The sequence below is a fragment of the Globicephala melas genome, chromosome 13, assembly GCF_963455315.2.
Source record: "Globicephala melas chromosome 13, mGloMel1.2, whole genome shotgun sequence".
Lineage (NCBI taxonomy): Eukaryota > Metazoa > Chordata > Mammalia > Artiodactyla > Delphinidae > Globicephala > Globicephala melas.
In genome coordinates, this window is record NC_083326.1 from 83,478,955 (window position 1) to 83,501,540 (window position 22,586).

A 22,586-nucleotide genomic window follows, 5' to 3' on the forward strand; every position below is an offset into this window, starting at 1 on the left:
CGTCACTCGGAGGCGCCGGAAGTTGGGGTGCGCCGTACCCCGGAGGCCCGCTTGACTGCAAGCGGCTGTTCGCTGAGGGAGACGGGCAGCTATGGTCTCAGACGGTGAGGGCTGCGATGGCGGGACCCGGACCCCGGGGCTGAGCAGACTTTACCCGGCCAGGGCCGGCCAAATGGAGTATCAGTATATTCTGGGGGCTGGGTGGAGCTTGTTTGGTCTTTAGAGGAGTAGCGAATGTACTCATTCAGTAAATATTTTTGGAGCGCCTCTTGTGTGCCCGGCGTTATTTCATGCCCTGGGAGATACATAGAGAACGTTACAGACTCGTGGAGGTTACCGTCTAGTGAGCGAGACAGACAGTAGGCAAGTAAATAAAAATAATTTTGAAGGGTGACAAGAGCTGTGACGACAATATAAAGTGATGATGGGGTCGATTGTGATTAGGGGATGATCAAGAAGGAGCTGCTTTCGATAGCGGTCCAGGGAAGACCAGTGATATTGAAACTAAGACTTGAGTGACTTTATAAAGACCCTGTGGCAAGTTGAGCCACTACATTGCAATGGGAAGACGGAAAGGGGGCACCCGGGGGTAGAGGAAGGTGGAGAGACTTTCGTTCATACATTAAGCTACCAGTTATAGAGCCTGATATCTTAAAGGGAGAAAAAAGGCCAGGGTGGTGGGAGTAGGGTGGGCTAGAAGGATGAGATCAGGGAGCTAGCCAGGTGCAGGGCCCTTGTGGGGCTTGATCTCTATTTTAAGTGTAATACAAAGCCGTTTTAGGGCTTTAAGCAAGGTAGGTTTACTATCTGATTTACGATTTTTTTTTTTTTTTTTTTGACCACGCAGTATTTTGCGGGATCTTAGTTCCCCGACCAGGGATAGAACCTGTGCTCCCTGCAGTGGAAGCGTGGAGTCCTAGCCACTGGTCCTCCAGGGAAGTCCCTGATTTATGATTTTAAAAGATTACTTTGGCTGCTGTGTGGGAAGTGGACTGCGGAGAGCAAGAGTAGAAATAGGTCCTTTCAGAGGCCATAACAATTGTGCACGCATCCTTCATCTGTTTTAATCAATATCACAGCCCTGTGAGGGACGCAGACCTTGTATGGCCCCTGTCTACAAATGTGGAGGTAGAGACCCAAAAAAGGAAATTCATAGTGACATTCCATGTGTATATGGATACACACCTCTCCTGACAGGCAGCACTTTCTGTTTTTCTCAGGCTTGATAGTAGCAAGGAAGGCCCTGAGAGTTGGGAGGTGGGACCTGATGGAGAATAAGGCCAAAGGCTTTTGGGTAGAGGAGTGAGGGCCTGTGGGAGACACAATTAAGTGCCTCTTCTGTGCCAGGCACTTTCTTCTGTGATTTATGCAACATTACGTTATTCATTCCTCATTCTTTGAGGAGTCCACGGTTTAGAGGGCAGAGCTGGGAAGAGAGATCAGAAACACAGCTAAGTGTAAAATGAGGTAGTGAGTGCTGTCATGAGAAGAGAAGTGATGCTGTTGGTGTTCAGAAGTAGGCAGTGGGGCTTTGAAAAGCCACAGTCATTAGAGTCAAGCAGATCTGTCTTCAGAGTTGGGTGTTAGCTTTGCTACTTGCTAGCAGGCCATGTGACTTAGAGCAAGTTACTTTCTCTTGCAAAAGAGAAATACCATGTTTCCCCTAATCTAAGATAGTATTGATTATGAAACGTGCTTTTATTTTATTTAATATACCACTAAGAGAGAATAAAATGTGATCAGTCATAAGGGTAAGATGCCATCCTCACTTCAGCATCTGTCAAACTTAAAAAAAAGAAAAGAAAAGAAAAGAAAGGAGGGAGTACATCTTATAAGTGGTGAAAGATAGCAAAAGATAGCAATAAGTCCCTTGCCGAGTTGTCAGCATGGGATGGGATGATAGGATTACATGTGCCGGACCTGATGCAGGGGGCCTGAGATTTCCAGTCTCCTGAGATGGGGGAGCCAGGACCTGTTGGAAGACCTAGGGAGGACTTCTGGGTGAAGACGTAGCATTGGTTTGGGGCCTTAGAGAGTAAATAGGATTTGGGTATGTAAGCAGACATCAAAGACGGGGTGGGATTATCCTGATACAGGGAACAGGGAACTGGAGGATGGAAAGTATGGGGGCAGGAAAGGCATTGTTGCTTTTTGCTATTAAATGAGCATCCTGTTTTTTTCGTAACAGTGTGTGCTTATGGGTTCATATGTCTGTCACCTCAGAATGTAGGCTCCTTGAGGGCTTGGACTCAGTATCCTCAACACCTATCCCCAACACCTAACACTGGTACTTAGTGTAAATGTTTGTTGAATGAACTAATATGTTAAGTTAGCCTCTTTAATTGTGTCTGTCACTTTGTAGAGAGTAGCCTAATTTTTTTCACAGTAAAATCTTGACATAGCAAGTGCTTTCCACTCTGGTTTTCACCTTGTTTTTTCTTTTTTCTTTTTTTGGCCTCACGGTTTATGGGATTTAAGTTCCCCAACTAGGGATCGAACCCAGGCCCTCTGTAGTGAGAGCTTGGAGTCCTAACCACTGGATCGCCAGAGAATTCCCCTCATTTTCACCTTTTAAAGATTGGTTCCTAAGTATAATTGACCTTGCTGCTAGGTGATTTGATGGACTTGGAGCCAAATTGATTCTGTGTCTCCCTTTAAATCTACCCCCCCTGCCATCCCATGCCTGAAATTCTACTAGTGATTCTAACTACTGGTTAATCAGTGCTTTCTGTCCTTTACCAGCCATTTAAAATGCATATGTCTTTGGATTCACAAAAGAGATATTTATTGATCATCCACCACATGCTAGGCATTGTGCTCGGAGCAGAGGATAAGCAGTGACAAAAGAAACAAAGCTTACATTCTAGTGCATGAAAGGTACAGATGTACAGGAGGCAAGCAAGAGCTTGCTAAGGGCCCCCAGAGCTTTAAATCTTTAAAAGAACTTGGCCTTGTGTTAATTTCATGATTGTAGGATGATAAACATGTGAAGGCATGTAGTGGTGCTTGCTCTGGATCTAATTTACAAATCGAGAATGTTAGCTTTGTTTCACTTTTATGAGGCTAATGTTTTTTATTTTTTGTTAATATTTTCAGAAGATGAATTGAATCTTCTGGTTATCATAGTTGATACCAACCCAATTTGGTGGGGAAAGCAAGCATTAAAGGAATCTCAGGTAAGATTGCTTGAGAAGGCTTTTGGATAATTCTGGTTTGACTGAGTATATGTTTATGTTGCTTTTTTATTAAGGTATAATTTACATATCATAAAATTCACCCATTATAATGTACAGTTCAGTGTTTTTTTTAAGTAAAAATCACAGTAAAGTTGTTTAACCATCACCACAATTCCGTTTTAGAACATTTCTATTTCCCCCCAAAGTTCCCGTGTGCCTGTTTGCAGTCACTGCTTCTACCCCCTAGTTGTAGGCAACCACTGATCTACTTTCTGTCTTTATGTTGACTTTCCTGGACATTTCATATATCGATTCCATATAATATGTAGTCTTTTTTAAAAAACACTTTCTATTTTGAAATATATTGTTTTGAAATAGTTACAGACTCACAGGAAATTAGAAAAGTGGTACAGAGAGGTCCTGTGTGCCCTGGCTTCAGCGTCTCCCAGTAGTAACATCTTATATAACTGTAGTGCAATAGCGAAACCAGGAAATTGGCATCAGTACCATCTACAGCCTTTATTCAAATCACAGCAGTTTTGCATCCACTTGTGTGTGTATGTTTAGTTCTTGCAGTCTTATCACATGTAAGATTAGTGTAACCCCAACCAGAATCAAGATACAGAGCTGGGAAAAAAAAAAAAAAAGATACAGAGCTGTTTCATCGCACAGGAGCTCCCTGGTGGAGGCATCCTTCATGGTTGCTGTAACTTTCTAGTCCCTGGTACTAATCTACTAATCTGTTCTTCATCTCTAGAATTTTGTTATGTAAATAAATCAGACAGTATGCAACCTTTGAGGCTGGCTTTTTTTCACTCAACATAATGCCCTTGATCTATTCAAGTCGTTCCATGTACAGAAGTTTGTCCTTTTTATTGCTGAGTAGTAGTCCATGGTGTGATGTACCATAGTTTGTATAATCGTTCACCTATCAAAGGACATTTGGGTGGTTTCCAATTTTTGGCTATTACATAAAAAGCTGCTCTGAAAATCTATATACAGGTTTTTGTGTGGATGTAAGCTTTCATTTCTCTGGGATAAATGCCCAGAAGTGCAACTGCTGGGTCGTATGTTAATCACATGTTTGATTTTATAAGAAACTGCTTTACTGTTTTCCAGAGTGGCTATACCATTTTACATTCCCACCAGCAAAGTATGAGAGGTCCAGTTCTTTGTATCTTTACCAGCATTTGCTGTTGTGACTTTTTTATGTTAGCTGTTATTATTATTATTATTATTATTATTATTAGCCTCACCTTGCAGCATGCAGGATTTTAGTTCCCCAACCAGGAATTGAACCTGGGCCCTCAGCAGTGAAAGCACAGAGTCCTAACCACAGGACTGCCAGGGAATTCTCTCGTTAGCATTTTATAGTTTTCATCAGACAAGTTTTGTAGATTTATACCTAAATACATGTTTTTTAGCAACTGTAAATGAGTAGTATGTTTCAAATTTTGGTTGCCACCTATTTAATATTAGTATATAGAAATATGATTGATTTTTGTGTGTTGCTCCTATATGCTGGGACTTTGCTTAACCTACACTTACTTATTAGTCCTAGCAGTGTTTTTTTTTTTTCGGTACACGGGCCTCTCACTCTTGTGGCCTCTCCCGTTGCGGAGCACAGGCTCCGGACGCGCAGGCTCAGCGGCCATGGCTCACGGGCCCAGCCGCTCCGTGGCATGTGGGATCTTCCCAGACCGGGACACGAACCCGTGTCCCCTGCATCGGCAGGCAGACTCTCAACCACTGCGCCACCAGGGAAGCCCACCTAGCAGTGTTTTTTAGATTCCTTGGGATTTTCTAAATAGACAGTCATGTCATCTGCAAGTAGGCACAGTTTTATTTTTTTCCTTTCCAATGCACATACCTTTTATTTTCTTCTCTTGCTTTATTGTACTCATAAGACTTACAGTACTACATTCAGTAAGAGTGGTGAGAGTGGACATCCTTACCTTGCTCCTGATCTTAGAAGGAAAGCATTCAGTCTTTCACTGTTAAGTATGGTGTAAACTGTAGCTTTTTTTTGTAGATGCTCTTCATCCAGTTCAGGAAGTTCTCTTCCTAGTTTTGCTTGGAGATTTTTATCATGAATGGATGTTAAGTTTTGTCAAATGATCTTTCTTCATCAATTAATGATTTTTCTCTTTAGCCTGTCAATATGGTGGATTACACTGATTGATTTTCAAATATCGATCCAGCTTTGCATTCCCAGAATAAACCCCACTTGGATTCAGTTTTTATCTATTTTATGATAGATGCTGGTCTATAGTTTTTTTTTTTTCTTTTTTGTACTGTTTGGCTGATTTTGGCTTAAGGGTGATACTGGCTTCATAAAATGAATTGGGAAGTGTTCTCTTCCGTTTTCTGGAAGAGATTATTTAAAATTGGTATCAGTTCTTTAAACTTTTGGTATAGTTCTCCAATGAAATTGTCTGGACCTGGAGATTGCTTTTTGGTGAAGTTTTAAACTATGAATTAAATTTCTTTAGTATTAATTAAACTATTTGAATGATCTTTTTCATGTTGGGTGAGTTTTGGTAATAGGTAGTCTTTTGATTTTGGCTTTTTTCACTTAGCGTAATATTTTTGAGGTTCATCCATGTTGTAGCATATATTGGTGGTTCCTTTTAATTACTGAACAGTATTTTATAGTATGAATATACCTCTTGCTTCCCTGGTGGCGCAGTGGTTGAGAGTCCGCCTGCTTATGCAGGGGACGCGGGTTCGTGCCCCGGTCCGGGAGGATCCTACATGCCGCGGAGCGGCTGGGCCCGTGAGCCATGGCCGCTGAGCCTGCGTGTCCGGAGCCTGTGCCCCGCAAGGGGAGAGGCCACAACAGTGAGAGGCCTGCGTACCACAAAAAAAAAAAAAAAAAAAAAGCTACTTTGAATGAATATACCTCTTGTTTATCTGTTCACAGACATTTAGATTGTTTCCCCTTTTTGACTATTATGAATAATGCTGGTAATTCACAAACAAGTCTTTGTATGAGCATATGTTCGCATTTCTCTTGAATAGTTAGAGGCCTATGAGTTGAATTACTGGGTAATATGGTAAGTTTAGACTGAACTTTTTAAGACGTTGCCAAACTTTTCAAAAGTTGGTACACCCTGGGACTTCCCTGGTGGTGCAGTGGTTAAGAATCCGCCTGCCAATGCAGGGGACAAAGGTTCGAGCCTTGGTTCAGGAAGATCCCACATGCTGCAGAGCAACAAAGACTGTGCGCCACAACTACTGAGCCCGTGAGCCACAACTACTGAAGCCCACGCACCTAGAGCTGGTGCTCCGCAACAAGAGAAGCCACCACGATGAGAAGCCCGTGCACTGCAATGAAGAGTAGCCCCCACTCGCCGCAACTAGAGAAAGCCAGCCCACAGCAACGAAGACCCAATGCAGCCAAAAAATAAAATAAATAAATGAAATAAAATAAAAAAAAAGAAGTGGCCAAAAAAAAAAAAAGTTGGTACACCCTTTTCCATTCCCATCAGAAATGTATGAGAGTTCCAGTCTTGTCTTCACATCCTTGCTGACGCTTGTCTATCTTTTTGATTATAGTCATTCTAGTGTAGGTGGTAATATCTCATTTTGGTTTTAATTTGCATTTCCCTAATGACTAGTGATGTTGAGTCTTTTGTTCGTATGCTTATTAGCCATCCATATATTTTCTTTGGTGAAATTTGTATTCAAATATTTTGCCCAATTTAAAAATTTTTAAGTTGGACATTTTCTGAATGGTGTCTTTTTTAAAAATAACTTTATCAAGCTAGAGTTGACATACAATGAGCTGTACATGTTTAAAGTGTTTACTTTGTTATGTTTTAAGTGTTTAATTTGTTATGTTTTCACTAATGTATACATTCATGAAATTATCACCACAATCAAAATAATGAACATATAGATCCATCACCCCCAAAGTTTCTTCCTGTTCCTTTGAATTCATCCCACCCACCTCTCTGCCTGTCCCCTCCCGAGGCAACCAGTGATCTGCTTTCTCTCACTATAGATTAGTTTGCATATTTTAGGTATTTATATATATGGAATCAAACAATTTTTTGTTTTGGGTTTTTTTTTTTTCTTTTTTGGTCTGGTGTTTTCACTCAGCATAATTATTTTGAAATTTGTCCGTGTTGCTGCATGCATCAGTAGTTCATTCCTTTTTATTGCTGAGTAGAATTCCATTGTACAGCTAGACCAGTATATCACTGCATATTACCATATTCTCCAGGAAGACTGTCTTATTTTGAACTCTCATCAGTGGTGTATGAGGATTCTGGGTTTGTTTTTTTTGGTACCAACACAAGATGCTCTGTTTTCTTATTTTATCTTTTGCCAGTATGATGTACCAAAATGATCTCAATTTGCTTTTCGTATATTTAATGGTCCTTTGTATTTCTCCTCTGGGGCATTGCCCATTTTTCTCTTTGCATATTCCTTTTATTTATTTATTTTTAATGGTTTGTGGACACTCTTTATATTAAAGGTTAACTCATCTGTCATACGTTGCAATTATTTTTTTCCAGTTTGTAATTTGCCTCTCACTTTTTTTTTTTTTTTTGCGGTATGCGGGCCTGTTGCTGTTGTGGCCTCTCCCCTTGTGGAGCGCAGGCTCAGCGGCCATGGCTCACGGGCCCAGCCGCTCCGCGGCATGTAGGATCTTCCCGGACCGGGGCACGAACCCGCGTCCCCTGCATCGACAGGCGGACTCTCAAGCACTGCGCCACCAGGGAAGCCCTCACTTTTTTTGTTCAGTCTTTTTTTTGCCATACAGAAATTTTAATAGGTTTGTTTTACATTGTCAAAAATAGAATGAGTGAAATTTATCAGTTTTATTTTCTGCTTGAAGTATTTCTTTAAGAGAAACATGCTTTATTACATGATTATAAAAATATCCACCTGTGTTTTTTTAGTAATATTAGTACTTGTCGGAATGTAAACTCCATGAAAGAAGGGGTCTTCGCCTGGCATATAATAGGTGCTCAGGATACTTAATGAATGAATTCAAAAGTTTTACAATTACCAATTTAATCAGTATATATTAATTGTCTATTCCATGTGTAGCAATAGTTTTCTAGTAATTTCATCATAGAAGTTGTGATATGTTTGCTATTCCCTGAATGTTATGCAGAAAACATTTGTGGAATATTGTAGTGATGTAGAATTGGTTTCATAAGTAAAATTAGAAAACTATAGTTTCTTTTCTTCAGGTTTATCCATATTTTTGCTATGAATATATTTATTTATGAATAAATAGGTTGTATCAATTAACAGTATAACAGCTGGAAAAATAACAGTGAAAATGAATGTCTTTGCATATGATTTCTTGTCTCAGTTGGAATTTTTGTCTTTCTTGGGTTTATATTTCAAATTGGACTGTTTTCATTATCGTGGAGGATGAAAATGTAGCTGGTAGACAGTTATGTAAGGGAGGAGAAAAAGTAAGGGCAATTCTCTATAACCAGTATTAGTAAAGATTGATGCTACTGACTAAATTATATTTAGGTCATCTCTAGCACAAATCAGTCATCATGTTTATAAAAAAGGACGCTATCTCCTTACTTCCCCAGTTCCATCCCATCCCCCAACAGCAATTCTTCCTTCATTTTGCTCTGCTCCGTGGGATCTGACCTGCCATGTGTTGTTTTTCTAAGCAAGTCAGAAATGAGCAAGTCTGTGCTGTTCAGTATTGGAAAACTGTAGGTTTCAAATGTTTTTGCTTATGACTTTGGAGGGGGGGAGCTCCAGAGCAAATTTTTAGAAGTGAATAATTGTCTAAAATTTAAATGAAATCTTAATCATTTCAAGACCTGACGTAGCTATTTGGATAGCTAATTTACCTTTCTTTTGTCTTCTGTTTTTCAACAGTTTACTTTATCAAAATGCATAGATGCAGTGATGGTGCTAGGAAATTCTCATTTATTCATGAATCGTTCCAACAAACTTGCTGTGATAGCAAGTCACATTCAAGAAAGGTATGACCATTATGATTATTCTTCCTGTTCAGTGCTTAGGGACCCTTGGACCAGATATTACTGGGGTAGATAAATATACCTCAAATAATAAACTGGTAGTAGGTAAGAATTTGGTATGAAGCATTTCAAGAGACAGTAACCCAGTACCTTCTTTATTCTTCTCGTTTTTTAAGAAAACAGTGGAATCATCAAGATATTCTGTGGTGGTAGACTCATGTTTGCCCACTTGCCTATTTTCTACATTCTTTAAAACTGAAATTTATTATGGAATCTTGAGAGTCTGGAATTGGTGTGGTTTTTGTTACGTGTGCTGGATTTCACTTTGATGTTTAGTGAGGGCTTCAAGTCCTGGTGTAACTAGGTTCTTTTCGGTGTTTTGTTTTTCTGTTTCAGTCGATTCTTATATCCTGGAAAGAATGGCAGACTTGGAGACTTCTTTGGAGACCCTGGCAATGCTTCTTCTGAATTTACTCCCTCAGGAAGCAAAGATGGAAAATATGAGTTGCTAACAGCAGCAAATGAAGTTATTGTTGAAGAGATCAAAGATCTAATGACCAAGAGTAACTGCTTTCAGCTTTTTTTTTTCTTCCATTATTGCTGTTTGCATGTGGAGTTGAGTGTGGAGGTCCTTGAGGCTTTGAGTCCAAAACTTTGAGCATCTCGATACTATTTACTTCATTCTCTCTTTTCTTTTAAAAAATCTTTTCCATCAAAGCCTGTGCATTAGCTGCCTGACCTCTGCAGCATTGACCCTGTTCACCATCCTCCGCTTCTTAAAATACTCTGGTTTCTGAGGATAGCCTGTTGACCTATTTTTCCTCTTTTTTGGACCATTCTTTCTTCCATTTCTGACTTTTTCTTCTTAAAAATATATACATTTTTTTATTCTGCCGGGTTATTTTCTTATTTTCTCCCTCTGCGTGTTCTCATCCACTCGTCATTAATTATCATTTATTTATGAACACTTCCCAGTTTTTGTCTCTAATCTAGCCTTTCTTTCAACTTGCAAATATCTCCACTTAAATGTCCCACAGTCTCATTAACACGGCCCAGACCAGTTTCATTGTCTTTTCTCTCAGACCACCATTTCCATTTCCTATTTCTGTCACCCCCCAGCCACCTACTTTTGCAAAATTTTCTGTTTTGACTCCTTCCTCCTCATCCAGCATCTAATCAGCTATGAGATCCTATTAATCTATCCTCAGCAGTATCTCCGAAGTCTGACCCCTTATTACCTGCCATCTAGCTGAGCCTTGGCAGTGCTGACGTTTTGGGCTGGGTGATTCTTTATTGTGGGGCTTTCCTGTGCTTTGAAGGAAAGGCCTCAACCAACTGGATGCCGTAATATCCCCCGGTTGTGAGAACCAGATGTCTCCCATGGGGCACGGTTGCCCAGGTGGAGAGCCTTTGCTCTAGATCGTTGTTACTAACTTCTTAACCGACTCCTGTCTCTCTCCGTTCCAGTCTTTCCACTCAGCATCTAGAGGTATCATCCTAAATATCAGAGCTGCTGTTCCCGCCCTTAAAGACCTTTTGCTGATTCCCTGTTGCCTGCAGGCAGTGGTTTCAATCTGTCTCCTGTGTCCAAATCACCTGTAGGGAAAAGGCAGTTCTAGAGACAGAAAGTGGATTAATGATTTCTCCTGGGGCTGGGGAGGAGCAGAGAAGTGATGGGAATGGGCCCAAGTGATCTTTCGGGGTGATGGAAATGTTCTACAGTTGGATTGTGGCGAGGATTTACATCCCTATAAATTTACTAAAAATCATTGACTTGTGTGCTTAAAAAGATAATTTTGTGATCTGTAAGTTATACCCCAATAAAACTGTTAAAAATCACCTGGAGGGCTTGTTAAAATGAAATACTGAACCCCACTCCATAGTTTCTGATTCAGTGGGTTTAGGGAGGGCCCAAGAATTTGTGTTTCTATTGAGTTCCCTGGTGATATTCCTACAGCTGGTTCTCGAATCATGTTTTGAACAACCACTGGCCCCTAGGGCAAAGTCCCAACTTCTCAGTATAGTGTTCCAGACCTTTCCTGGTCTGACCTCCCCATGGGGTATCAGTGCTCCTGGACCAGTTGCAGGCCCTGTTCGCACAGCGTGTCAATCTGGTCTCCCCACCTTGTTGTGCTGAAGGTATAGAATTTTTATTTTTATGAGAGTGACTGTTTTTCACTCAAGTCTCTGAATAAGTTGTAAACCTCGTCCCTGCCTCCCACAGCCAGGGCACTTTCTCCAGTCCTCTTATCACGGCTTTCCCAGGCAGGTGGGAGGCAGTGGGAAGGGCTCGGGGCCTGGCCAGGGGCCACTGTCCAGGCTGCCTGCAGTTGCACAGGGCCTCTGCTACTGCTTAGGTCATTGAGCAACCACAACCTTCCCCAGTAACACCAGGATACTTTTTATTATCTGTTTTTTATAACATAACCATTTTAACCATTTTTAAGTGTACAGGTCAGTGGCGTTAAGTACATTCACGCTGTTGTGCAAAATCACCACTGTCCATTTCCAGAAGTGTTTCATCATCGAAAACTGAAACTTTATACCCATTAGGCAACAACCCCCCATTCCTGCCCCTTCAGCCCCCAACCACCGGGGTATCTTAAATTGAGAAAATGTTTAAAAATTGCTTATCTGTGTTTTTAAACCCAGTTTGAAAATGTCATCTGATTTCATTCATGAAGAAGAATGCTTTGGTTTGAAAATGATTTTAGGTCAAGAAAGTACCTAAAAATTCCCTTTTTAATGTTTTTTGTTATCTACAGGTGACATAGAGGGTCAACATACAGAAACTCTGCTGGCAGGATCCCTTGCCAAAGCTCTTTGCTGTATCCTTGGTGTTTTAATCATTCAGAAGGTGTTTTCCTGTAATAAAGAGATCTGAACTTGTGATAGTTCTCAGAACCTTGGGTGCCCATGTTAATGGAAGGCATGAGTGTTCTAAAGTGGTAGATAATCAAAAAGTAGTTTATCTTGGCTTTGACATGTTTTTAGACAAGCTAAGAATGAGAAGACTCTAGTTTCTCCAGCACGTCTTGCCCGTAATTCATTGTTCCTCAGGATGCTTCTTTGCTTCTTATTAGACAAATTAAAAAAAATTTTTTTTTCGTCTCTCGTGTTGGAAGCAGGGTTTAATTTAAAAAGCCATTTACTGACCCTGGGGCTTATTAAATGAGCAGCTGCTTCTCTGCGGGAGAATGCATTATTTTGCACACCTTTATAAGCATTTTGATTATGTTTGATATTTTCTCAGCCTTAAGTAATTTAGTTTGTTAGTTTTGTACAATATTGAGTCTGTCCAGACCTTGATTGGGGGTGTCTGATCATCTGGGTATGCTTTTCAAATTCATTATCTCATTTGATGGTGTATTGATTTACTTGTGTTCCCAGTATTCAAATCCAGGACATGGTGGATAATCATAGAACAAGCAGGTGGATAATCAAAGAACAATCAAATCTACTAATTTTAATTTTCTGGGATAAAGATCATATTTTGGTCGGGTTACAAAGCCCGCTTGATTACAGAGTTAGTAATTGGAAGCTCCCAATCAGTCTTGTTTTATGTGTTTATTGTGGGCCTTGGAGCTTTTCCTTTTTTCAGCTGGGTGGATGCTGGATTTATTTAACTAAAATTGAGGTTATTTTTCTGTTTACTATTAGTATTTATGAAATAATATTTTAAAATTCCTTAATGCTAAGAAAATAAGACATTCATAGAATGAGCAAGGATGTTAAAGGTAGGCACCTACATTCTTCTATCTTTATTTTACTACTATAACTTTCAGGTACTGTTTAAAAACTGCTGAGAAAACCTTATATGTAATATGTTTAATAAGATTCAGTTAAATTGTACACTGTTTTTATCTCTTTATAGATAATCAGGAAATGAAATCAAGGATATTGGTAAGATTAAAAAGATATCAAAACGATGTTTTTATACCAGCTAAAGCCAATTAGAAAACATAATGGGAAATAAGACCCATTTATAGTAGAAACAATAATTATTAAGTACCCAGAATTAATTAACAAGGAATACGTAAAATTGATTATGATGAAAAATGAAAATTCTGAGAGACATGAAATAATTGAATAAATGGAGAGCCATATTTTTTCTTTTTAAAATTCGTACTTTATTATTTATTTTTTATTATTGTTTTTAACATCTCTGTTGCAGTATAATTGCTTTACAATGGTGTGTTAGTTTCTGCTTTGTAACAAAGTGAATCAGCTATACATATACATATGTCCCCATATCTCCTCCCTCTTGCATCTCCCTCCCTATCCCACTCCTCTAGGTGGACACAAAGTACCAAGCTTGTCTCCCTGTGCTATGCGGCTGCTTCCCACTAGCTATCTGTTTTACATTTGGTGGTATATATATGTCCATGCCACTGTCTCACTTAAAAATATGGAACGCTTCACGAATTTGCGTGTCATCCTTGCGCAGGGGCCATGCTAATCTTCTCTGTATGGTTCCAATAAAATTTGTATTTTTTTTAAATTGAAGTATAGTTGACATACAATATTATTTATGTTACAGGTGTATGATACAGTGATCCACAATTTCTAAAGGTTATACTCCATTTATAGTTATTATAAAATATTGGCTATATTCCCCCTATTTTTGTACAGTTGTACAGTGTATCCTTGTAGCTTATTTTATGCATAATAATTTGTACCTCTTACTCCTTTACCCCTATATTGTCCCTCCCCTCTTCCCTCTCCCCACTGGTAACCACTAGTTTTTGGAGATCCATACTTTATTCTTCAATGTCAATTTTTCCAATATTAAACTGTAAGTTCAATGCAATCTCAGAATATTAATCAGATTTTTTTTTCCTGGCAGAGTGGGGGGATTTAAGAAAGTCAACAGTTTATCTGAAAGAATAAATCAATGAGAATAGCCAGGAGCTTTCTGAAAGAAAATGGTAGGCAGGAACTTGCTCCAATTGACTTAAAGAAAGACACACAACATAAGAGTTGTGAGTTGTTAAGTTTTATCCAGAGTCTTACTGAGGATTATAGCCCAGGAGACAGCCAGTCAGCTGTGAGGAAACTGCCCCAAAGAGGTAGGGGAGAAGCCAGTTTATATGTGATTTTTTGGCTAGGAAATTCATGCAGTCAAGCATATATCTTGGTAAAAGATTACGGCTAATCACGAAGAACAGATATCTCAAGTTAGTGATTTTAGTGCTTTTCTATTTCTTTTTTCAGTTCTTGTCTGCGAAGAGGCAAGAATCTGGGGTCATTGAAATTCTTCCTGAGATATGCATCTAACTATCTAAAGGCCTATTTATCCAAAGCACAGAGTCCCTCATCCTGTTTTTCATCCTGAACTCCTCTCAGGGTGCGCTGTCGGTGGGCAGCTGCAGTGAGTTCCCCGTTAACCCTTGTAGAACTGGGTAGTGAGCAGTTCTCTTTGTTCTTCTTTGTGCACACTCCTTTAGGCATTAAAACACATTATAAAGCTACAGTAACTGTGGTTCTGGTATAGTAGTAGGCAAACAGATAATGGAAAAGACTAGAGTCCAGAAACCAGGTACAGTGGGGTTTGACATATGATAAACGAAACACTTCAAGTTAGTGGGAAGGAAATGGATTATTCAATAAAAGGTACTGGGCCAGTTGATTGGCCATTTGCGGGAAAGCAAAGCTAGATCTCACTGCTTATACCTAAACACATTCTAGTAAAGATCAAACATTTCAATGTAAAAATTCAAGTCATAAAAGCTCTAGAAGAAAATATCTGTTTATAGTCTTGTGTTGATGAGTATCTTGCTAAGCATGATATGAAACTTTAAAAGGAAGCGTAAGACCTCAAAAAAATAACCCCCCCAAAACAAGGATGGGAAAAAAACACTATTAGGAAAAAGTACTTTCAGTATAGCTACCTGACAGGATTAATGTAATATTTCTAAAATAAAAAAGAGCTCTTGTAAATTAATTTTTAAAAGTCAGGGTTGACTCTAAAGAAACAAGTGGGAAACGAGCAATCTGCAGAAGAGGAAATGAAAATGACCAGTTAGCATTTGGAAATACGGTCAGCCCTACTAGTGGTTACTCCCTTGCATCGCCCATGGGAGGATAAACTGGTACAGCTTTTCTGGAGGGCAGTTCGGTAGTATGTATCAAAATTAAATGTGCAGACACTTCTGTAATCTCACTGATTATTTTAGGAGCTAATCGGAGAGTTGTGCAAAGGGTAGATGAGAGCGTTCGTTAGAGCATTGTCTAAAACCGAGGTTTGGAAACTGCTTCAATGTCTTCTATAGATAATTGGTTAAACGGTGGAAATCTATGAACTCAGCATGAAGGATGGTTACATCCAAATTTATTGATGTAAGATTTTACCCCCAGATATTGTGGACTGAAAAAGCAGGCTGCAGAACACTAGATAGAGTATCATCCTGGGGGGTGTATGTGTGAGTATATATACACGGCCACATAAGTGCTCTTTAGAAACTATTAACAAGGGTTATTTCTTGAGGGATAGGATTCGGGGGAGATTTTTGCGGTTATCTTTACAGTTTTAGGTATTATTTAATAATAACTTCAAAGACAAATTAGAAAGATGATATTGGTTGTAATTTGTAGTATATTGTGATGACATTTGAGTGAGAATACTAGGATGTGGCTGAAAGGTATTAACATGGATGTGATTTTTAGGTTATTAAGGCTGCAGAAGACAGCACGTTGCAGTATATGAACTTCATGAATGTCATCTTTGCAGCACAGAAGCAGGTGAATTGAGAGCCTTCTTTTTAAAGAATACTGGTTTCATAATGAAGGAGTTAATTTTATTGTTTGAATGACCTACTTAGAGAGGTATTCTGACTAGATACTTATTAAGGGATTGGGAATCTAGAATCCATATTTTGTACAATACTAGTCATTTCTCTATTTTGGGTCCTGGACCCTTGAGAATCTGATGGGTCCCCAGAAAAATATGCACTCAAACAGCTTTGCAGATAGTTTTGTGGTATTCCTGCAACCATTTAGCCCATCCTTGGACCCCAGGCTAAGAATTCTAGGTTTTATAGTTTGCTGCATACCTTGCTTCAATTTCTCTGTCTCTTTGCTTCAGGGAGGTCTTAAAAAGATTTGATATTTTTACTTTGCAAATAACCGAAGTGTTCAGATGAGTTATCACTAATACGTTTTCTTCTTTGATATGTTAAAAAAAAAACTTCCTTAAAACTTCAGTTTTAACCTAAAGTGCTACTATAGCCATGTAAAATATTCTCCATCTTGGAGTGGTACCATGACATAGTGAAAAGACCATGGACTTTGGGGACAGGCAGACTGGGGGTGACAGCACTGCTTCCCCTTGGCTCTGTGACCACCGCCCGGCCAAGGCCTGGGTGCTTCAGCTGTAAAATGAAAATCAGATATCTACCTTGCAGAGTTATTATGCATGTTAAATGAGCCATTTTAAGAATAGCGTCTGGCATATAGTAGGTTCTCACTGTAAGGTAGTCATTATTATTCCTATAATATTTTTTGAAATGTTCATTTCAGAATATTTTGATTGATGCCTGTGTGTTAGACTCTGATTCAGGACTCCTCCAACAGGTATATTTTATTTTATTTTATTTTTATTTATTTTTTAAAATAAATTTATTTAATTTATTTTGGCTGCGTTGGGTCTTCGTTGCTGTGCACGGACTTTCTCTAGTTGCAGCGAGTGGGGGCTATTCTTCGTTGCAGTGTGCAGGCTTCTCATTGCGGTGGCTTCTCGTTGTGGAGCGTGGGCTCTAGGTGCGCGGGCTTCAGTAGTTGTGGCTCGCGGGCTGTAGAGCACAGGCTCAGTAGTTGTGGTGCATGGGCTTAGTTGCTCCATGGCATGTGGGATCTTCCCGGCCCAGGGCTCGAACCTGTGTCCCCTGCATTGGCAGGCGGATTCTTAACCACTGCACCACCAGGGATGCCCAAAAGGTATATTTTAAATGAACGTTTGGTGTTGGTGGTTATGAAAGTGTGGTGTGTTCTCTTACTTTTTGTTAAATGCTTTTCATCTACCAGTCTTCACACATTTTTATTTTTTAATATTTTATTTATTTACTTATTTAGGCTGTGCTGAGTCTTAGTTGCGGCATGCGGTATCTAGTTCCCTGACCAAGGATTGAACCTGGGCCCCTGCACTGGGAGCTCGGAGCCTTACCCACTGGACCACCAGGGAAGTCCCCACACATTTTTAGGGATTAGCCTGTATGATGCTTTAGATTAGAGCACCAACATCTCTCTGGTTTCTTTGATATTTTTACTTACATTTTACACAATGATTTGATTGAATTTGTAAAAGTAATTTACACATTAAAACAAATTCAAGCAACACAGAAAAGTATTTTTTAAAAGTTAAAAAAAGGGCTTCACTGGTGGCGCAGTGGTTGAGAGTCCGCCTGCCGATGCAGGGGACATGGATTCGTGTCCCGGTCTGGGAAGATCCCACATGCCGCGGAGCGGCTGGGCCTGTGAGCCGTGGCCGCTGAGCCTGCGCGTCCGGAGCCTGTGCTCCGCAACGGGAGAGGCCACAACAGTGAGAGGCCCGCATACCGCAAAAAAAAAAAAAAATAAATAAAAATTCCCTTCAAATCCTATCATCTGAAAGTTACTGTTGTTAGTATTAGGTGAACAGCATGACAGATCTCTCTATACATACAGATGGAAGAATAGGTCACTAAGCAAAGACTTTTATAAAAATAGGATCATATTCCAGATCTGCGCTATTCTTTATGGTAGCCATATGGCTGCTGAGCTCTTGAAATGAGTCTGATCTGAATTGAGGTGTGCATAAGTATACACACTGAATTTCAAAGACTTAGTATTGAAAAAAACAATGTAAAATATCTCATTAATGATACTTATAATGATTACATGTTAAAATGATAACATTTTGGATATATTGAGTTAAATAAAAATGCTCTTAAAATTAATTTTATCTCTTTTTTTAAAAATAAATTTATTTTTGGCTGCATTTGGTTTTCCTTGCTGTGCACGGGCTTTCTCTAATTGCAGCGAGTGGGGGCTACTCTTTGTTTCAGTGCATGGGCTTCTCATTGCAGTGGTTTCTCTTGTTGCAGGGCACGGGCTCTAGGTGCGTGGGCTTCGGTAGTTGCGGCACACGGGCTCAGTAGTTGTGGCTCGTGGGCTCGGGCGCAGGCTCAGTAGTTGTGGTGCACGGGCTTAGTTGCTATGCGGCATGTGGGATCTTCCCGGACCAGGGCTTGAACCCATGTCCCCAGCAATGGCAGGCAGATTCTTAACCATTGCGCCACCAGATGTTATTTTTAATCAAAATATGAAACTGAATTTTACTTTAACTAAAAAGGGAAAAGAAAAAAAACAGAAATAAGACTGAAGAAATTACTAAACTTTTGATAAACGTTTTTTGACTGCAAGAAATATTATTTCCTAAAAGATTAGTTAAAAGCACAAAATTGTAGAAAACTTTGAGTTTAGGTTACTGCTGGGGATGCATGGGGAAAGGGAGATACAACCAGAAAGTACACCAGCTACAAAGGTTCTAGAATTATCCTATTTCTTAAGCTTGATGGTAAGTGCATGGTGTTTGTTGGGAATGTGAAAAGGTACAGCCACTTTGGAATACAGTCTGAAACTTCCTCAGAAAGTTAAACATAGAATTACCAGTTGAGTCCACAATTCCATTCTTAGATATATATTTAAGAAAAATGAAAACGTGTCCATAAAAGATACTGTATGTGAATATTCATAGCTGTGCTATTCATAATAACCCAGAAGTGGAAACAACTCAAATGCCCATCAGTGGATGAACGGATAAATAAATTGTGGTCTATCCATGCAATGGAATATTATTTGGTCATAAAAGGGAATGAAGTACTGATACATGCTACAGTATGAATGTACCTTGCAAACATTATCCTAAGTGCAAGAAGTAAAAGGAAACATATTGTCTGATTCCATTTGTATGAAGTGTTCAGAATAGGCAAGTCCATAGAGGCAGAAAGCAGATGAGTGGTTGCCAGGGGAAAGGAGGGATGGAGAATCACTGTTAATGGGGATGGGATCTCTTTTTAGGGTGATGAAAATGTTCTGCAACTAGATAGCAGTGACAGTTGCACAACTCTGTGAATATTCTAAAAACTAGTAAATTGTACACTTTAAAAGGGTGAGTTTAGGGCTTCCCTGGTGGCGCAGTGGTTGAGAGTCCGCCTGCCGATGCAGGGGACACGGGTTCGTGCCCCGGTCTGGGAAGATCCCACATGCCGTGGAGAGGCTGGGCCCGTGAGCCATGGCCGCTGAGCCTGCGCGTCCGGAGCCTGTGCCCCGCAATGGGAGAGGCCACAACAGTTAGAGGCCCGCGTACCGCAAAAAAAAAAAAAAAAAAAAAAAAGGTGAGTTTAATAGCGTGTGAATTACGTCTCAAACTGTTACTAAAAGATACAATGAGAATGAATAAACATGGCAAGAATAGAAATTTATCAGTAGCAAACTAACAGGAAAAAGGGCTTGTACTCTATACTACAGTCTTCAAAGGGTGAAAGGGTGTGGGCCAAGGGGAACGCAAGATATTTGAACATCTGAAGAGGTAGCTGCAAGTTTCTGGTCCTCCTGCACTCTGGGAAGAGATTCCCTTTTAATTCGCTGTGTCGTATCTTCCTCTCCTTTTGGAGACCTGAAGAGTTGCTGGTGAGAATGACCTCCCGCTGGAAAAGCTAAGCGAGTGCTGGTTTGGCTGAGAGCCCTTTGTCTTGCAGGCTTGTGACATCACAGGGGGACTGTACTTGAAGGTGCCTCAGATGCCCTCCCTTCTGCAGTATTTACTGGTAAGGAAATGTCAACAGTGAACCTAATGCCTTGAAGCCGTGAGACCCCTGTTTCCTGGGGAATGAACGGGAGTAAGATGGCTGACGCTTAGTAACTGGAAGAAAGGAACAGAGGGGTGACCTAGGGAATTCGAACTTAAGGGAGTCTTTGGACCCTGTAAGCTGTATGCGGAATGCTGTATGCCTGTGTGGTGGTGCTCAATAATTGTGGAATGGCTAGAAACACATTTCTAATAGTCTATTTCTAATAGACTTTCAAGGAAAATCTAATTTAGTATTCTCAGTGTTTACTGGCTAATATCTGCTATCTATGTCCTGGCTTCGGATTGTTTTCCCCAATGTTTTAAATAAAATTTCCTTGCTTTTTTTTTAAACAGTGGGTTTTTCTTCCTGATCAAGATCAGAGGTCTCAGTTAACCCTTCCACCCCCAGTTCACGTTGACTACCGGGCTGCTTGCTTCTGCCATCGAAATCTCATTGAAATCGGCTACGTGTGTTCTGTGTGCTTGTCAAGTAAGTTCACGTAGCGCTGAGTTTTTCTATGTTGTGGAGGAGTGTGCAGAAAACATCTCCAACTATGTGACTGTTAGACCGTCCTGTTCATTTTTCGTTTTTTCAATTTGCAGTATTCTGCAACTTCAGTCCTATCTGCACTACATGCGAGTAAGTATCTTTGAGGCTGTGTGGCTGGCTTGCCCTTTATAGAGATTTAGAGCATTAAAAAGTATTTCCTTCTCTGTGTTATTTCAGGACAGCCTTTAAGATTTCTCTCCCTCCTGTACTGAAGGCCAAGAAAAAGAAACTGAAAATGTCTGCATGACAGTAAAAATTGTTTCCCCATCACTTAGAGCTATTAATAGAAATTATATGGCAGAATCTTTGTTAGGAAGGCTCTGAAAAAAATAGAGATATGTGTAAGATAAATTTTAGTGAACTTTCTTACAGGAAATATACTAAAACATCATCCTCATCCTATGCTTCCTGGGGGCTGATTTATTTGAGGGAGTCATTCTATGCAATGTACCCTAAAATTTTTTCTGACTGGTTTTTGTCCAGAAATGGAGGAAGAAAGCACAAATTTGTGATTTTTTTTTTTTAAATGAGGTGATAGTTTGTCAAAGCCATTCTGTACTGACTGATTATAAGTGTCAGAACCTACCAAGTCTAGGTTCTTACTGTGAAATGTATGATGTGAAATTTGAACACAGTTTTGGAAAAAGTGACTATTTATGGAGTAATGGCATTAATCAAGATAGAACATGTTACTTGAGTCAACACTTCGACGGTAGTCACATAAATAAAATCCTTGTTTTCTAGATTGAGATTTAGCTCCAGATATTAGCAGATACTTATTCTTTTGTCTGACATTAGTACATGTTTGGTCAGAGTTATCCAAATGATAGTTTGTCACTGAATATCTCTAAAATCCGATTTTAAGTGAGTAAGGAGAGTGAGTGCAGTAGTCTGGTGGGAACTTTTTCTTTAAGAACAGTTGTGTGAAGAGCTTATTTGTGAAAGCCACGGTCTGGGTTCTGAGAGGGAATTTCTTGGGGAGAATGGATTCTGTACAGTGAAGTGTTGCCCCACATAGAATTCATCCCTTTTTTAATGAGGAGGGGGAAAGCATTAATACTGGAGAACTGTTCTCTAGAAGTTTTGGACTTAATACTGAAAAATTCTATAAGTTCAAAAGAAAAATTATTTGCAACAATAAAAAACTTATTTTTCTATGTAACCTTGAAGTTATTAAAAGTCCTTTTAAATTCCAGCAGAGTGTAGGAAGCGTTTTTAGGAATGGTGGCCAATTTAATTTTTTTTTAAAGTAAATTGACAAAGACCTATTTGTGTATACAACCTTGTATATAAATAAGATTTTAATTTTCTCTTGATGTCATCTCAGAAACTGAGTCTCATTTAAGCAATTTGGTGTTTGGTTGGATTATTTCAAGTAGATTTTATATTCTGCATTTTCAATTTTGTTAAGAAATACACAAAGATTTTGGTGATCACTTTGCAAGTATTTGCTAACCTTTAAGAATCTGTTTGTCTTTTAAAAATAATATTTAATATTTCACAGCCTAACTATGTGTAATGGAGATCTCTATTTTAAGTCTAGGAAACAAAGAATCATATATCTAAAGATGAATAATTTCAAACAAGCTGATAAGGTTTTTGTTATTACCTTTTCATTTGACATGTTTTATGAACTGGCCTAATTCTGTTTAAATTTTATTTTTAACAGTTGTGTTTGTTGTTTATTTTGTATAAATGTTTATAATAAAATAATTTAAACTTTCATATTTGCTTATTTCCTCTCATTCATTGTTTATTTCATGCTCATTCAATTCATCTTCAACTCTGTACTTTTTACCTGGATTTGGTCACATGTCAGACAGTTTTTTATTCAACTCTGAAGAACTTTAATTTCAAATCTTGCCAAAACTCTCACAAAAATATTGTTACAAATACTATACAATTATAGATTGATATGAAATTTTTAATACAAGATTTCTTACACACCATACATGGATTCTTGCAGTGAATTGGTTCACCACTGCTCTGATGGCTAACAAAATGAGTGAACATTTATTGAGTGCTTACTATATGCCAGGCATTAGCCTAAGCTCATTAGATAT

General features: G+C 39.2%; 1 protein-coding gene and 1 non-coding gene across 5 annotated transcripts; one reads left to right on the forward strand and one right to left on the reverse strand.

Annotated features, from left to right (window-relative positions):
- The first annotated feature begins 7 nt into the window (after positions 1-7).
- Positions 8-22,248, forward strand: GTF2H3 (general transcription factor IIH subunit 3). 4 transcript variants are annotated; one of them, XM_030860075.2, is made up of 13 exons: positions 8-104; positions 3,097-3,176; positions 9,042-9,148; positions 9,542-9,708; positions 11,911-11,973; positions 12,853-12,882; positions 13,020-13,048; positions 15,812-15,886; positions 16,664-16,717; positions 19,882-19,950; positions 20,328-20,463; positions 20,577-20,613; positions 20,701-22,248. In XM_030860075.2, exons 1-13 carry the CDS (start codon positions 92-94, stop codon positions 20,768-20,770), a joined length of 930 nt encoding a protein of 309 aa, XP_030715935.1. In that variant the 5' UTR covers positions 8-91; the 3' UTR covers positions 20,771-22,248. The 4 variants fall into 4 exon arrangements, with proteins under 4 accessions (XP_030715935.1, XP_069903099.1, XP_060166563.1 ...); XM_070046998.1 differs by lacking the exons at positions 9,042-9,148; positions 9,542-9,708 and having other exon boundaries at positions 72-104; positions 12,845-12,882; XM_060310580.2 differs by lacking the exons at positions 9,042-9,148; positions 9,542-9,708 and having other exon boundaries at positions 74-104.
- Positions 13,548-13,652, reverse strand: LOC115855549 (U6 spliceosomal RNA). Its single transcript, XR_004040486.1, has one exon. It is a non-coding gene; the product is annotated as a U6 spliceosomal RNA (small nuclear RNA).
- Positions 22,249-22,586: the final 338 nt, after the last annotated feature.

Excerpts from the sequence above, each read along its gene's own strand:
- GTF2H3 (XM_030860075.2), top strand. Across the intron at positions 9,709-11,910 it reads CAAAGATCTAATGACCAAGA|GTGACATAGAGGGTCAACAT; the intron begins GTAACTGCTTTC and ends TGTTATCTACAG. Across the intron at positions 20,464-20,576 it reads GTGTTCTGTGTGCTTGTCAA|TATTCTGCAACTTCAGTCCT; the intron begins GTAAGTTCACGT and ends TTCAATTTGCAG.